The sequence below is a fragment of the Marmota flaviventris genome, chromosome 9 (assembly GCF_047511675.1).
Source record: "Marmota flaviventris isolate mMarFla1 chromosome 9, mMarFla1.hap1, whole genome shotgun sequence".
Lineage (NCBI taxonomy): Eukaryota > Metazoa > Chordata > Mammalia > Rodentia > Sciuridae > Marmota > Marmota flaviventris.
In genome coordinates this window covers 4,963,059-4,978,220 of record NC_092506.1, presented here as the reverse complement: position 1 = coordinate 4,978,220, position 15,162 = coordinate 4,963,059, and the positions used below count along the sequence as shown (strand labels likewise).

Here is a 15,162-nt window from a genome sequence, read left to right as displayed (position 1 = left end):
TCTTTTTCTGACCTTTTGCTTTCAAGTGTTTGTTTTGTGACCTTAACTTTTAAGATGTGCCCTTGAAAGTAACTGGATTGTGGTTTGTAAATTGATTCTAAATTGGTGAGTTACTGCATTTACATTATTTGGGATTGAAATATTTGATTTATTTCTACTTTCTTATGTTGTACTTTCTTATATTGTACTAACATGACTTTTTTTTTTTCTGTTTTTCTTATCTTACTTTATGTATTGTGGGATTTTTTCCCCCTTAAATTATATACTACGTTTGATGGTAATCTTAGATATTTTAGATTTAGAACCTGGAGTTATCTAATATCTTTACCATCGTAAGAATCTTAGCATACTTTACACTTACACCAGTTCCCAATTTGTTTTCTATTATTGGCCTGTTTTCATTGGTGCACTTAAAATCCCACAAATTAGGCATTTTTACATTATCATTCTTGAAAGTCAGTGTTGCCTGATGTCTGATTTCTGATGGAGGAGTGTTTCCCTTCGCACTTTGGTGGTGTTTCTTTTTCCATTGTTGCTGTTGAGATCATTTAGAAGTTAGTTGTCAGTTGTTCCTCTGTAGGTAATACCTACTTTCTAAGTGGTTTCCCGTTTTAAAACTTTGCCCTCTCTTCCTCAACTTCACTAAGAATTATTTACAAAAAGATTTTTATTTCTTATACTTCCTCTGCCTGAGGATTGGTACATTTCTTTAATTAAAAAAAATTTTCAGCTGTATATTGTTTTGATGTTGTCTCTCCAGCTTTTTCAGTTACCTTTTCCTGGTACTGTTTAGATCTTTCTTGTACCTTCTCACTTCATCTTCTGTGCTTTATTTAAAACAATTAAAATTTTTTTAATATGGTATGCTTCACAAATTTCCATGTCATCCTTGCACATGCTAATCTTTGTATCATTCCAATTTTAGTATATGTGTGACTGAAGTGAGCACTTTATGCTGTTTTTAACATTTTTCATTGTTTCATCTTTCCATGTTATCTTCAAGGGCATTTTTTTCCAACTCCATCTTTGGTTTTAACAATTCTCTTTTCAGCTGTGTCCAGTTTGTATTTTATCAATTGACCAAATTTAATTTCATTCATTACACCTTTTTTTGGTACTATGGATGGAATCCAGGGGAATTTTACCCTGAGCTATATTCCCAGCTGTTTTTATGTATTATTTTGAGACAGGGTCTTGCTAAGTTGCTTAAGGCTTCACTAAGTTGCTGAGGCTGAACTTAGAATCCTTCTGCCTCAGCTTCCCAAGGTGCTGGGATTACAGGCATATACCACCGTGCCTGGCTCCATCGTATTTTTAAATTTTTGATAAATTCTAGTTCTTCACCAAGTCTGCTTGTTCTTTATTGGTAGTCTCTTATTCTGTAAGTATACTTCTTGTAATGTGTTGTTTCAACAATATAGACCATATATTCTACAGGTAATACTAGTGTTTTCGTACTTTCTGGTCTGGTTTTTGTTTGTTTCTGGAAGCTTATTTCCTCTTTTATTTTTGAGATTGTGGTCACAGTTTATCATGTTCCAGTTCAACAGAAACATCCTAGCTACAGTTTTATCAGTGTTCAACAAGTATTTATTGAGCTCCTGTTATGGACAAAATACTGTCTGGATATTTAATATTTATCAAAGAATAAAATGGACAGTACTTTCCTTCATGAAGCTTTGCTTCTAGTGAACCTTCTGGGATAAGGATGGAGGTGACTAAGAATTTTCTCCTTGTTTTTATCATTCCAGTTTTTTCTTTTTAATATTTTTTAAAGATGTTGATGGGCCTTTATTTTATACGTTTATGTGGTGCTAAGGATCGAACCTAGTGCCTCACACATGCTAGCAAGTGCTCTACCACTGAGCCACAAACTCCAGCCCCTCAGTCCAGGTTTGCATTTCAGGAAACACTTTAATATCTTATTTATTTATTTATTTGTGTGTGTGTGTGTGTGTGAGAGAGAGAGAGAGAGAGAGAGAGAGAGAGAGAGATGAGGATTGAACCCAGGGGTGCTCCATCACTGAGTTACATCCCTAGCCCTTTTTATTTTGAGACAGGACCTTGGTAAATTGCCCAGGCTGACCTTGAACTTGTGATCCTCCTGCCTCAGCCTTTTGAGGTCCTTGGATTACAGGCATGCACCACTGTGTCTGGCCTTATCCAGGGTTTTAAGATGTCTGCCCAGGGTGCTTCTCATGCTGGCCAGGCTAGCAGATATGTTTATTATTTTTAGGTTGCTGGTGTTATCTGCCAGTTTGGATTACTCTTTTAGAGTCACACTATCTCTGAGTTACCAAGTACCAGATAGATGTTTTAAATAAGTATCAGTATTTAAGAAACTTTAAAAACAATAATAGAGGATTTTCATTTTGTTAAAAGCTAGCAAATATGAATGTTTCCTTTAATATGAATTGTTCCTGTGTTGATGAAGAATTTCTTAGATTTTCTTTTTATTTATTTTTATGTGGTGCTAAGAATTAAACTCAGTGCTTCACATTTGCTAGGCAAATGCTCTGCCACTGAGCCCCTTTCTTCGATTTTCTACTCTTTTACATTAGTTAGCTCATTTTTATTTCCAAAAATAGGAAAAATTTCAAGGATAATTACTGTTTTGAAATGGGATCTTTTGATTGCTAGAAAACATTAATATGACCTTTATGTGACTCCAGCCAAGTACAGAATACCAAAAACAATGTGGAAAGGGGATGCATGTCAACATAGATTATGAGTCCAGTCGATTTTGAGGAAATTCAGAAAAGAAGAGTGTGAAGGGGGTGGAGGGACTGTCTTATAAGAAAATCTTTTTTTAGGGCTGGGATTGTGGCTCAGTGGTAGAGCACTGTCTATCTAGCATGTGTGAGGCACTGGGTTCGATTCTCAGCACTGAATGTAAATAAATAAAATCCATTGACAACTAAGAAATTAAAAAAAAATAAACAGTCTTAACTTTGACTAGTAAGTTAAAAGGAGGCAAATCAGGAACAAAAGCTCCATTGAGGGACCTAAAGGTGTGCAGATTGGGGCTAGTGGTAGAACTCATTTGGTGACAGTTGGCAGCAGGCCCTGTAAGTTCTGGTGCCACCCTGCTTCTGCCATAACTTTCCTTGAGGAGGGCTGAGGGTTGGTGCTGGTATGAGCTGCTTTGATCCTGACTTAGTATCTTCCAGTGGAGCCAAGGATTTTGAAATACATAGGCGGCATAACTTTTTTTCATCAGACTTTGAAAAGCAGAGTTTAATAATCTTCCAGGGTGGAAGAGGAAAGAATGAGAATGGATTATAGAAGATATGGGTTAGAGAGGGAGGATTAAAAACAAGCATTGCTGGGCATGTTTGTGTCTACCCCCTGATAAAATCAGAGAGGGCCATTCCTGCGCTTACCATGCTATCAGGAATAGTTTTTCCCTTCTTGATATTAGTTACTAGTTTTAGTTAGCTTTTGTGTCACTGTGACCAAAATACCTGACAAGAGCAACTTAGAGGAGGGAAAGTGTTTAGGGGCTCAAGGTTTCAGAGGTCCTGTCCATAGATGCCACCTCCATTGCTCTGGAATCAAGCTGAGGCAGAGCATCATGGGGACAGGGCTCTGAGGAAGAAGGCAGACATGGGGGTGTGTGTGACGGGTTATACCCCTAATGACGGACCTCCTCCACCCATTCCCCACCTGCCTACAATGACCACCCAATCAGTCCATTCAGACTGGAATGGATTGATAGGTTACTGCTCTCATAATCCAATCATTTCACCTGTGAGTATAAGTGCACTAACAGGAGCTTTTGAGTACCTCATATCCATATTGGAGCACTAGTTAAGTGTCTTATGTTTAGTTTAAACCTGGAGCCTGCCATTGCTCACTTAACCTACCCTTCAGATCTGGCAAATGTTACTTCTGTTTTGCTTGGGAATGCCTGCTAGTAAGCTGTCGTTTGTGCTTGATTCTTTACATGTTATTTTTTTTTAACTCTTTATTCCTTTAAGATGTGTGTAGGATATTCCTCTTTTTTGTTTCCTCCCTTCCCTCTTCTCCTCTCCCTCCTCCTCCATCTCCCTCCTTCATCTTCATCTTAAAAGATAGAGCAGCAGCCTCAGGAAGGGAGGCAGTTTAGCCATGGTGGTTAAGAGAAACACTACTTTCTCTATATGCAAAATATGGGAATGGTATTGAAGTTCACCTTTTCCTATAAAAAATGACTTTGCATAATTTGAATTTGTGACTTTTGTGTTTTCCCCCCTAGGTATTCTAGGGTCAGTCATAAATTGTCACAGAATTGCTGGTAAAGGCCAAAGTGACTGTATAATGAATAATGAATATAGCTTTTTATGGCTTTGGCTGTGAAATCTTGAGTTGTAGGATACTGTGAAATTTTATTTTTTATTTCATTGTCCTTTTTCTGTTTGGGACAGAAAGTTGTAGCTTTTACGAAACTTACTCAAGTACTAGGTGATAAATTTATTTTGGGGGAAAAACATAGAGAAGGCTAAAATCTCTTCTGATCACCTTTTCCTCGTTCATTTCCCATCTTTTGCTGATACTAATTTAATGTCCACTTTCTTGATTTTTTTTTAAACATATTTTTGCATGCTTATAGGTATATCTGCTTATAGGAAAAATGTAGTGCTGGTTATGTGTGTTTTATAAAAATAACTGTGTCCAATATGTTATATATTGATCTACTTCATTCTTTTAAGTTTTTTGTATACTGAGTGTACATATAGCCTTTCCCATATTAGTGGGCTTTAGATTTTTGTTGTTATTACCAGCAATTTTACTTGCTTTTAGTTTGATATAAAAAATTATTTGTTTTTAGAATCCTTTAAAACTACACTGTTTAGTGTAGAAGTAAAATACTGTTATTAGCTGAGTTCTTTTGGTTTTTGTCCTTGCATTTAAAATACAACTGTTGAAGCAGTGGGGAGAATACTTTTCTCAGAAAGCTTTTCTTTCTCCCTCCTGAAATGAGATTGACATTGATTTTAAGTGCTATTATAAATGGTCAGTCTTTAGCAAGTCTTTTTAAAAATTGTCATTAAATATATAACAAAATTTACATTTTAAACCATTTTAAAATAAACTGTTTCTTAGACCAATTTTAGGTTTACAGTAAAACTGAACAGGAAGTGCAGAGAGTTGCCATACATATTCTTATAACATCCCCTCATATCAACATCCTTCATGAGAATGGTACATTTCTTCCAATTGATGAACCTACGTTGATAATATTATTGTCCATAGTTTACTTTAGGGTTACTCTTTATTTCCTTCCTTCCTTCCTTCCTTCCTTCCTTCCTTCCTTCCTTCCTTCCTTCCTTTCCTTTCCTTTCCTTTCCTTTCCTTTCCTTTTCCCTTCTTTTCTTCCTTCCTCCTGGGGATTGCACACAGGGGTGCTTTACTACTGAGCTATATTCTCAGCCCTTCTTTTTGGTGGTGGGTGGTACCCGGAATTGAATTTGGGCAATACCCCCAGCCCTATTTTTATGTTTTATTTAGAGACAGGGTCTCACTGAGGCTGCCTAGCACACCTTGCTTTTGCTGAGGTTGGCTTTGAACTCATGATTTTCCTGCCTCAGCCTCCCGAGCTGCTGGGATTACTTCTGCGCCTGGCTTCCTCAGCCCCCACCCCCCTTTTTTGGGTATTTTATTTAGAGATAGGGTCTTGCTGAGTTGCTGAGGGCCTCACTGAATTGCTGAGGCTGGCTTTGAACTCAAGATTTTCCTGTCTCAAGTCTCCTGAGCTGCTAGGTCTACAGGTGTTGTGTACCACTGTGCCTGGCCCCAGTCTTTTTTATTTTAAAATAGGGTCTCCCTAAGTTGCCCAGCCTGACCTCAGACTTTCAATACTCTTGCCTCAATCTCCAGAGTTGCTGGTATTACAGGATCACTCAAGAGTGGATTTTTACAAATATGTAATGACATGTATTCACCATTTTTTGTAGTACATTATAGTATCACACAGCATAGTTTCTCTGCCCTAGAAATCCTCTGCTCCAATAAGTTCATCCTTCCTTCCAACCTCTAGCATTTATTGACCTTTGTACCATCTTTATATTTTGCCTTTTCCATAATGTCATGTAGGAATTTTTTTCAGGTTGGCTCTTTTCATTTAGTAATATGCATTTAGATTTTCTTTTCTTTCTTTCTTTTTTTTTTTTTTTTGGTGGTACTGGGACTTTAACCCAGGGGCATTCTACCACTGAACTACATCCCTAGGCATTTTTATTTTATTTTGAGGGAGGGTCTTGCTGTTCTAGAACTTGTGATTTTCATGCCTCAGCCTCCCCAGGAGCTGAGATTATAGGTCTATGCCGCCTTTTCATGGCTTGATAATTATTTCTGTTTCTTATTTCCCTTTTTTTTGGGGGGGGGGCAGGGGGCAGATACTCGGGATTGAACTCGGGCACTCAACCACTGAACCACATCCCCAGCCCTATTTTATATTTTATTTAGAGACAGGGTTTCACTGAGTTGCTTAGTGCCTCACCTCACCGTTGCTGAGGCTGGCTTTGAACTCAAGATCCTCCTGTCTTAGCCTCCTGAGCTGCTTGGATTACTGGTGTGTGCCACTGTGCCCGGCATAATTTCTTTCTTTTTAGCATTGAATAATAATACATTATCTGGGTGTGCTAAAATTTTTTCACTTAGTTAACTGAAGGACATCTTGGTTGCTTCCATGTTGTGGATAAAGATGCTTTAAATAATCAGTGTGCAAGTTTCCAAAAAGTCTGTACCATTTTGAATTCCCACCAGTGCTGAGTGAGAATTCTTGTTGCTTCACATTGTTGTCAGCACTTGGTAGTTTATTTTGACAGTTTTAATAGATGTGTAGCAGTATCTTAGTATTTTAATTTTCAGTTTCCTAATAATGTGTTGAACATGTTTTTGTATGCTTATTTCATTTCCATCAGTGTATCTCCTTTGGTGAAAGTATCTGTGTCTTTTGCCAGTTTTCAGTTGGGTTATTCATTTTCTTACTGTTTTGTTTTCAGAATTCTTTGTATTTAACTGTTCATGAAATGCATCATATTTTTATCAGGATTGCATTGAATTATATAGAGATAAACCTTCTTATCCATGAATGTTATGTCTCTCTAGTTGTTTAGTTCCTTTGATATCTTTTATCAGAGTTTTATAGTTTTCCTTATATTTATCTTGTACATGTTTTACTATTTATTTTAGTTTTATTTATACTTATTTATTATTTTATTTTACTTTTGGGTACCAGGGATTGAACTTGGGCACGCGGCCACTGAGCTACATCCCCATCTCTATTTTATATTTTATTTAGAGACAAGGTCTCACTGAGTGGCTAAATGTCTTGCTAAGTTGCTGAGGCTATCTTTGAACTCACGATCCTCCTGCCTCAGCCTTCCAAGCCGCTGGAATTACAGGTGTGTAATTCCACCACCGCTCCTGGCTATTTTGTTAGTTTTATACTTAAGTGTTTCATTTGGGGGTATGCTAATGTAAATAATAATTTTGTTGTTTTATTGAAACAGGGTGTCCTTGTGTTGCCCAGAAATTCCATACCCGCTTGGAACTCCTGGGCTCAGATAATTCTCATACCTCAGCTCCCATTTAGCTAGGACTGTAGGCATGTGCCATGGTACTTGGCTGTAATGTGTTTTTTAAATTTCAAGTTCCATCTTAATTGTTGTATATAGGACCTTTGTATATTAACTTTGTATCTTGCAAACTTGGTATAGTCCCTTTTTTAGTGCAGGATGTTGTGTGTCTACATTCTTTTGGATTTTTTACGTAGATTATCATCTTACCTGTGAACAAAGTTTTATTTCTTTCTTTTGGATTTTGTACGTAGATGATCATCTTACTTGTGAACAAAGTTTTATTTCTTTCTTCCCAAGCTGTATAGTTTTAATTTTCTTTTCTTGTCCTATTGCGTTAGTTAGGACTTAGAGTACAGTGTTGAAAAGGAATGTTAAGAAGGTATTTCCTTTGTCCCATTATTGATCCTAATGGAAAAGCTTCAAGTTTCTGACCATTGTGATGTTACCTATAGATTTTTGTAGGTATTATTTATCAGGTGGAGGAAGCTCCCTTCTATTCCTAGTTTTCTTAATTATTTCTCCTCTTCCTTGTCTATTTGCTGTTCTTGTTGCTGGGGATCACAACAAGGGCCTCCTGCATGCTAGCATTCTGCTACTAAGCTATATTCTCAGCCCCTCTATTCTTAGTTTTCTGAGTTTTTATTATAAATGTTTAGTGGGTTTTGTCATATGCTTTTTCTGCATCTATTGATAGGATCATGTGATTTTTTTTTCTTCTCTAGCCTGTTGATGGATGGATTAAATTAATTGATTTTCAGATGTTAAAGAGAGCTGAGGTAAGTAATTGGTTGTGGTATGTAATTCTTTTTATACATTGTTGAATTTGATTTCCTAATATTTTGTTGAGGATTTTTGCATCTATGTTCATGAGAGAGATTGATTTGTACTTTTCTTGTAATATCTTTCTCTGATTTGGTATTGTGATAATGCTGGTTTCATAGAATGAGTTAGAGTATTCTCTATGCTTCTTTCCATCTTCTGAAAGAGACTGTAGAGAATTGGTATAATTTTTTTCCTTAAAAATTTTGTTGGATTCACTGGTAAACCCATTTGGGCCAGGTACTTTTTGTTGTTTTGAAGTTCATTAATTACTGACTCAATTTTCAAAAATAAATGTAGGCTATTGTGACTTATTTATTAAGTTTTGGCAGATTGTCTCTTTTAAGGAATTATTTTATTTCATCTAGGTTATTAAAATTTTGAGCATAGAGTAGTTATTTCTTTATTTTCCTTTCAATTTTCTTCTTCTTCTTTTTTTTTTTTACCCAGAGACTTATTACATACAGTAGCACTGAGTTACATGCTCAGCCTCTTACTGTTCCTTTAATGTCCATGGGAAATGTAGTGATTATCCTGTCTTTCATTTCTGATGTTAGTAATTTTTTCCCTTGGTTAGCCTGGCTAGAAACCTATCAATTTTATTGTCTTAAAAAAAAAAACAAAAAAAAAAACCCTTTGGTTTTGTTGATTTTTTTTTTTTTTTTCCTCCATTAATTTCCTATTTTTAATTTTATTGACTTCTGCCCTAATTATTATTTCTTTCCTTGTTTTTACTTTGGAATTAATTTGATGGAAATTTTCTAATTTTTTAAGGTAGAATCATAGAATATTGATTTTAGATTTTTATTTTCTAATATATGCATTCAATGCTGTAAATTTCTAGCTAAGCTTTGGTTGCATCACATGGGTTTTGAAAAGTTGTATTTTTATTATCATTTAGTTCAAAATGTTTTTCTCTCTTTTTGAACCATGTTATATAGAGTATGTTATTACTTAATCTTCATGAATTTAGGGATTTCCCCATTTATCTGTTTTTGATTTCTAGTTTGGTTTAATTGTGGTCTGAGAGAACATTGTATGATTTCTATTTTAAATTTGTCAAGGTACGTTTTATGGCCCAGAATGACATCTATCTTGGTGAACATTCCATGAGAGTTTGAGAAGAATATGCTGATCTACCTGTTGGTGGTGGGTGAGACCATTGTATCCAGTTAATTAATGGTGTTGAGTTTAATTAGCCTTACTGATTTTTTTTACCTGTAGGATTTGCCCATTTCTGATAGAGGGATGTTGAAGTCTCTAACTCTAATAGAAAATTCAAGCACTTACCACTGAGCTCCCCTGTGTCCCTTTTTATTTTATTTTGAGATAGGGTCCCACTGAGTTGTCCAGATTGGCCTTGAATTTGTGATCCTTCTACCATGGCCTCCTGAGTAGGTGGGATTAAAACAGGCCTGTGCCATCCTGACTGGCCTTCCTCATGTATTTTGACACCGATAGTTACGTGCACATTAAGGATTGTTGTTTTCTTTAAGTATTCATCCCTTTATTGTTATGTAGTACTTTTTTTTTTTTATTTTTTAGCTCAGAAAACTTTTCCTGCTCTAAAATCTGCTCTATCTGAAATTAATATAGCTGCTCTGCTCTTTTGACTAGTGTTAGCATGGGTTATTTTTCTCTATCACTTTACTTTTTTTTTTTTTAATTATTTTTTAGTTGTAGTTAGACACAATACTTTATTTTATTTATTATGTGGTGCTAAGGATTGAACCCAGGGCGAGCGTTCAACCGCTGAGCCACAACCTAGCCCTCTATCACTTTACTTTTAATCTGTGTGCATCTTTATATTTGGAGTGGATTTCTTGTAGCTTTTTTTTTTTTTTTTTAAATCTACTCTCTCTCTTACTTAATGCACTTAGACCACTGACATTTAATATAGTTATTAATATAATTAGGAAACATCTACCATATCAATTTATGTTTTTGTTTTTTTGCCCTTGTTTTTATTAATTTTTATTTTCATTAATGCATTTTTTATTTTGGTAAAATGTGCACAAATTTGCTGTTTTAACCACTTTAAGCATATGTGTTTTTTTTTTTTTTAAATTTGTTCTGATTGGTTATACATGACAGTAGAATGCATTTTGACACATTGTACACAAATGGAGCACAACTTCTCATTCCTCTGGCTGAACATGGTGCCGAGTCACACCAGGAGTGTAATCATATATATTTATAGAGTAATAAGGTCTGTCTCATTCTGCGGTCCTTCCCATCCCACAGCCCCACCCCTCCCCTCACTCCCCTCTGCACAATCCAAAGTTCCTTCACCACCACCACCCATCCCCCATCCCCCATGGATCAGCATCCACTTATTCAAAAACATTTGGCCTTTGGTTTTTGGGGGGTTTGGCTTATTTCACTTAGTATGATGTTCTCTAGTTCCATTGATTTACCTGCAAATGCCATAATTTCATTTTTTTCTTTAAGGCTGAGTAATATTCCATTGTGTATATGTACTACATATTCTTTATCCATTCATCTGTTGAAGGGCACCTAGGTTGGTTCCATAGTTTAGCTATTGTGAATTGAGCTGCTATAAACATTGATGTGGCCATGTAATTGTAGTTTGCTGATTTTAAGTCCTTTGGGTATAAACCAGGGAATGGAATAGCTGGGTCAGATGGTGATTCCCTTCCAAGTTTTCTGAGGAATCTCCATACTGCTTTCCAAAATGGTTGCACCAATTTGCAATCCCATGCCCTTGTTTTTTGTTCACAATTTTTCTGTCTTTTGTGATTCAATCAATCATTTTGATTCCATTTTCTCTGCTTTCCTAGCATATAAATTAAACTTTTTTTCTTTTTGTAATGGTAGTACAAATATATAATATTCCTGGTTCTTCCTCTTTCTTTAACCATCTTTGTTGCTCATTTCATAAATAAACATTAATACCAAAGCACACATAATTGAGGATATTGTTGTTACTTTTACTTTGGACAAATTTACCTGCTATCAATTAAGAATAAGAAATGAAAAGATTTTGTTTTATTTTTTGTTTCTTTTAGTTGTTATTGGACACAATACCTTTATCTTATTTATTTATTTTTTATATGGTACTGAAGTTCAAACCCAGTGCCTCACACATTCTAGGTGAGCATTCTACCACTGAGCCACAACCGCAGCCCCTGAAAAAAAATTTTTTAAACCTGGTTCATTGTCCAGTGCTCTTCTTTTTTTAATATGTAGAATCAGGTTTATGACCTATATAATTTCCTTCTCTGAAGTACTTTTTTCAATATATTTTCTTGATTTTTTTTTTCTGTCTAGGAAGTCTTTATTCCTCCTACAATTTGAACAATAATTTTGCAGTGTATAAGTTGGTGGTTTTGTTGTTGGTTTTCTCACAACCCTTTAAATATTTTTCTCCATTCTCTTGCTTGCATGGTTTCTAAGAAGTATATAATTCTTACTATGTTCCTCTATTGATAAGGTGTGCTGCCTGACCCCCAGCACCCTTTTTTGGGCTTCTTTCAAGAGTTTTTCTTTAATTTTCTGACTCTTGACTATGATATGCCTAGGTCTAATTTTTGGCATAATTTGTTCTCTTGAGTTCCCTGGACCTAAGATTTGGTGTCTTGACATTAATTTGGGGAATTTTCTTAGTCATTTTTGGTTCAAATATTGCTTCTTTTTCTCTCCCCCCACCCTTTCTGTCCGGGCACCACCTCATGGATGTGTTAACAGAGTTTGTAGTCATTCCTTAGTTCTTGAGTATTTTGTTTGGTCCCCACCCCCAGCCATTTTTCCTCTTTGCTTTGCAGTTTTGAAAATTAATAGTCATATCTTCAATGTTAAATTCCTTCTTCAGCTGAATCTAGTCCAGTCTCCTAATTGAGCCTGTTGAAGGCATTCTTCATTCCTGTCAGTGTTTTTTCATGGACTTGTTATCTCTGCTTTTACAGTATCCTTCTGTTTTTAATGTGTTGTCTTAAGTTTTTGTACTAAAGCCTTTATCACATTAGTCTTGGTATTAAGAAACTTCTTGTATGATATTTCCACCATTCCTGCCATCTGTGACTCTGGTTCTGATGCTTTCTCAATTTTTTTATTCTGTGGTTTTTGCCCTATAGTATGCCTTCTAGGTTTTCATTGGAGGGCAAACCCAATGCTTTTGGTAAAAGGACCTGTGATAAATAGACCTTTAGTAGTGTAACCAGTGGGGTCTGTAAGTATTCTATAAGGTTGTGACTAGTTCTTAGTCTGTTGGTCAGCCAGTGGCCCTGGTCTGTGAACTCGGCCAGCATTAAATCTGCCCCCGTACCCTGCCATGTCTGTTAGGCTCTGGTAAAATAGTTTTCATTCTTTCTTTCAGTACTGATAATTTAACCCAGGGGTGCTCTACCACAGAGTTCTATCCCCAACCCCTTTTTACTTTTCATTTTGAAATAGGGTTTTGCTGAGTTGCTGAGTCTGCTCTCGAATTTGTGATCGTTCTCTCTCAGCCTCTCAAGTCTCCTAGATTACAGGCATGTATTCCCATGCCCTGCTCTGCTCTTTTTTCTCTTCCCTTCCCTTCCTTTCCTTTCCCCCTTCCCATTCCCCCCTTGAGATGACGCCTTGCCATGTTGCTCAGGCTGCCCTTGAACTCCTGGGCTCCTGATCTTCCTACCTCAGCCAACTAAGTAGCTGGGACTACAGGTATGCACCACTGTTCTTATTCACAGCTACAAAATCATTTTCTTGAGAACAGGTCTTGTTAAAAACAAAATGCTCTGGTGCTCTAGAACCATATTCCATACTGTTTCCTTTTCCCCTTTCCCTGCCAAAAGCAAAAGGTGACCTTTCTCCTGGAGGTAAAAGCACGGGGACCTTCTGTCACTGGGTCTGCCCTGGAGTTTTTAACCCTAAGTTGTGCACACAATTCATTATAGCCTCCAGCAGTTAATTATAGTTCTTGTTTTCTTACCTTTCCTCCTCTGGTAGGGTGTGATGCACCAGATCTGCCTTACTGTCTCTCCAGTATGGTGAGGTGGGCCATAAATAGCCTTTTTACCTCAGGTTTTTTTTTTTGACAGAGCTAAGAGTTGTTGGCTTTTAGCTTGCTCAGCTTTTTACTTATTGCTAAGAGGGAGTGGTGACTTCCAAGCTTTTAAGTTGTGGACTGGAAACCAGAAGTTCCATGTTAACTACTGGAAGAGTATGCAGCTCATTGGCATTAAGTACATTCACACTGTACTGCCACCCAACTCCAGGAGGGTTTTTCATCTTCCCAAACTGAAGCTCCATACCCAGTGAACACTGACTCCTCATTGCCCTTTCCACCCAGTTGCTGGCAACCACCATTCAGTCTGTTTAGGAATCTGACTATTTTAAGTACCTCATGTAAATGGAATCATGCAGTATTTGTCCTTTGTGACTGGCTTCAAGCATGTCTTTAGTGTTTGCTCCATGTTGCAGCATATGCCAGAATAGCTTCCCTTTTTAAGTTTCAATTATATTCCATTGTGTGTGTGTGTGTGTGCGCGTGCTGACCCATTCATCCATCGATGAAACTACAGTGCTTCTGTCTTTTGGGTAGCAGGGAAAGATTGCTGTGAACATGGATATGCACATATCCCTTTTGGGGGGTATATCCCCATAAGTGAAATAGCTAGATTATATTGCAATCTTTTTCCCCCTTTTTGAGGAATTGTCAAACTTTTTCTGTAACAACTGGTCTACTTCACTTTCCTGATGCATTGGGGTGCCAATTTTTCCACATAAGTGCATCTTTTTGATGTACAAAAGTATTCAAAGCACTATTGGTTGCTTAAATATTTCTAGTAGCAAAATCCAGGAAAGAGTTTTCTTTGTCTAATTTCCAAGTTCTGTGATGCTATATTTTCCTGCCTACCATTTTTGACTTCTCCTCTTTAATTTTGTTCCAGGCCCCTTTTGCATTTTGTTCTTTAGCTTTTCTTATTTTCCACACTACCCCTTGGGAGAGCTCTGCTTTCAAGGCCCAACTGCACATGTGTACCTACGATGCTCACATCTGTCGTGAGCCCTGATGTTCTTCTCTCTTCTCAGTTTGAGTGCTTACTAAGTGTTTCCACCCATGCTCATTCTATTCCCAGTCAGTTACGACCCTAGTAAAGTAGTGTTAAGTGCTGCTAAACACTAGTTTTTTGATCTCTTAGTTTCAGTATCCTCTCTTGCTTGCATGGTAAGAGTTATTATGAAGATTATCTAATAGTTCACGTAATGTTCATACATAGTTCATCATACATGGATTATGGATGTATATCCATTAGTACTTATCCTTTGTAAAACAGTTTTTTTTTTTTAATATATATATTTTGTAGCTGGACACAATACCTTTATTTATTTATTTTTATGTTGTGCTGAAGATTGAACCCAGCGCCTCACAAATGCTAGGCGGGTGCTCTACCGCTGAGCTGCAACCCCAGCCCCCCAGTTTCTTTTTTGATAAATTTCTTTTTAAACACCATGAGGTATTTTTATTTTTAAATCTTGTGTATCATACTGCTTTTTTAAAAACTTCTACCCATGTACCGTGTATGTACAGTGTATCAGCAGTAGATGAATGTACCGTGGTCCCATACTTCCCTCTCAATATTAATTAGTTTTTTAACTCTTTGTGGTTTGTTTGCTAAATCCCTGGATATTAATACCTGTGGATTTTTCACTAAGACTACTAATGAATAATTAGTGAAATGCTAAACATTTTCAGGTGTTGGCTTTCACTTGGTTTCTCCTTGGAAGAGTGCTGTGTTCAGATCATTGGACTGTTGCCAAGTTTCAACTATTTCAT

At 36.6% G+C, this 15,162-nt stretch overlaps 1 protein-coding gene and 1 pseudogene across 21 annotated transcripts in view; one reads left to right on the top strand and one right to left on the bottom strand.

Annotated features, from left to right (window-relative positions):
- The window catches only part of Ppp6r3 (protein phosphatase 6 regulatory subunit 3), a 138,560-nt gene that overhangs the window by 14,040 nt on the left and 109,358 nt on the right, over nucleotides 1-15,162 (top strand). For 14 of the 21 annotated variants that reach the window (XM_034636900.2, XM_071615990.1, XM_034636899.2 and 11 more), the window contains 3 exons: nucleotides 7,286-7,388; nucleotides 8,288-8,341; nucleotides 9,449-9,533. The exons of 3 other annotated variants lie outside the window; for them this stretch is intronic. In XM_034636900.2, coding sequence (XP_034492791.1) covers nucleotides 9,513-9,533 — 21 coding nt within the window. In that variant the 5' untranslated portion in view covers nucleotides 7,286-7,388; nucleotides 8,288-8,341; nucleotides 9,449-9,512. The remainder of the gene's footprint in view (nucleotides 1-7,285; nucleotides 7,389-8,287; nucleotides 8,342-9,448; nucleotides 9,534-15,162) is intronic. 4 more of the 21 variants (XM_071615979.1, XM_071615980.1, XM_071615985.1 and 1 more) reach the window with 3 other exon arrangements.
- On the bottom strand, nucleotides 853-949 carry LOC114100151 (U6 spliceosomal RNA; annotated as a pseudogene).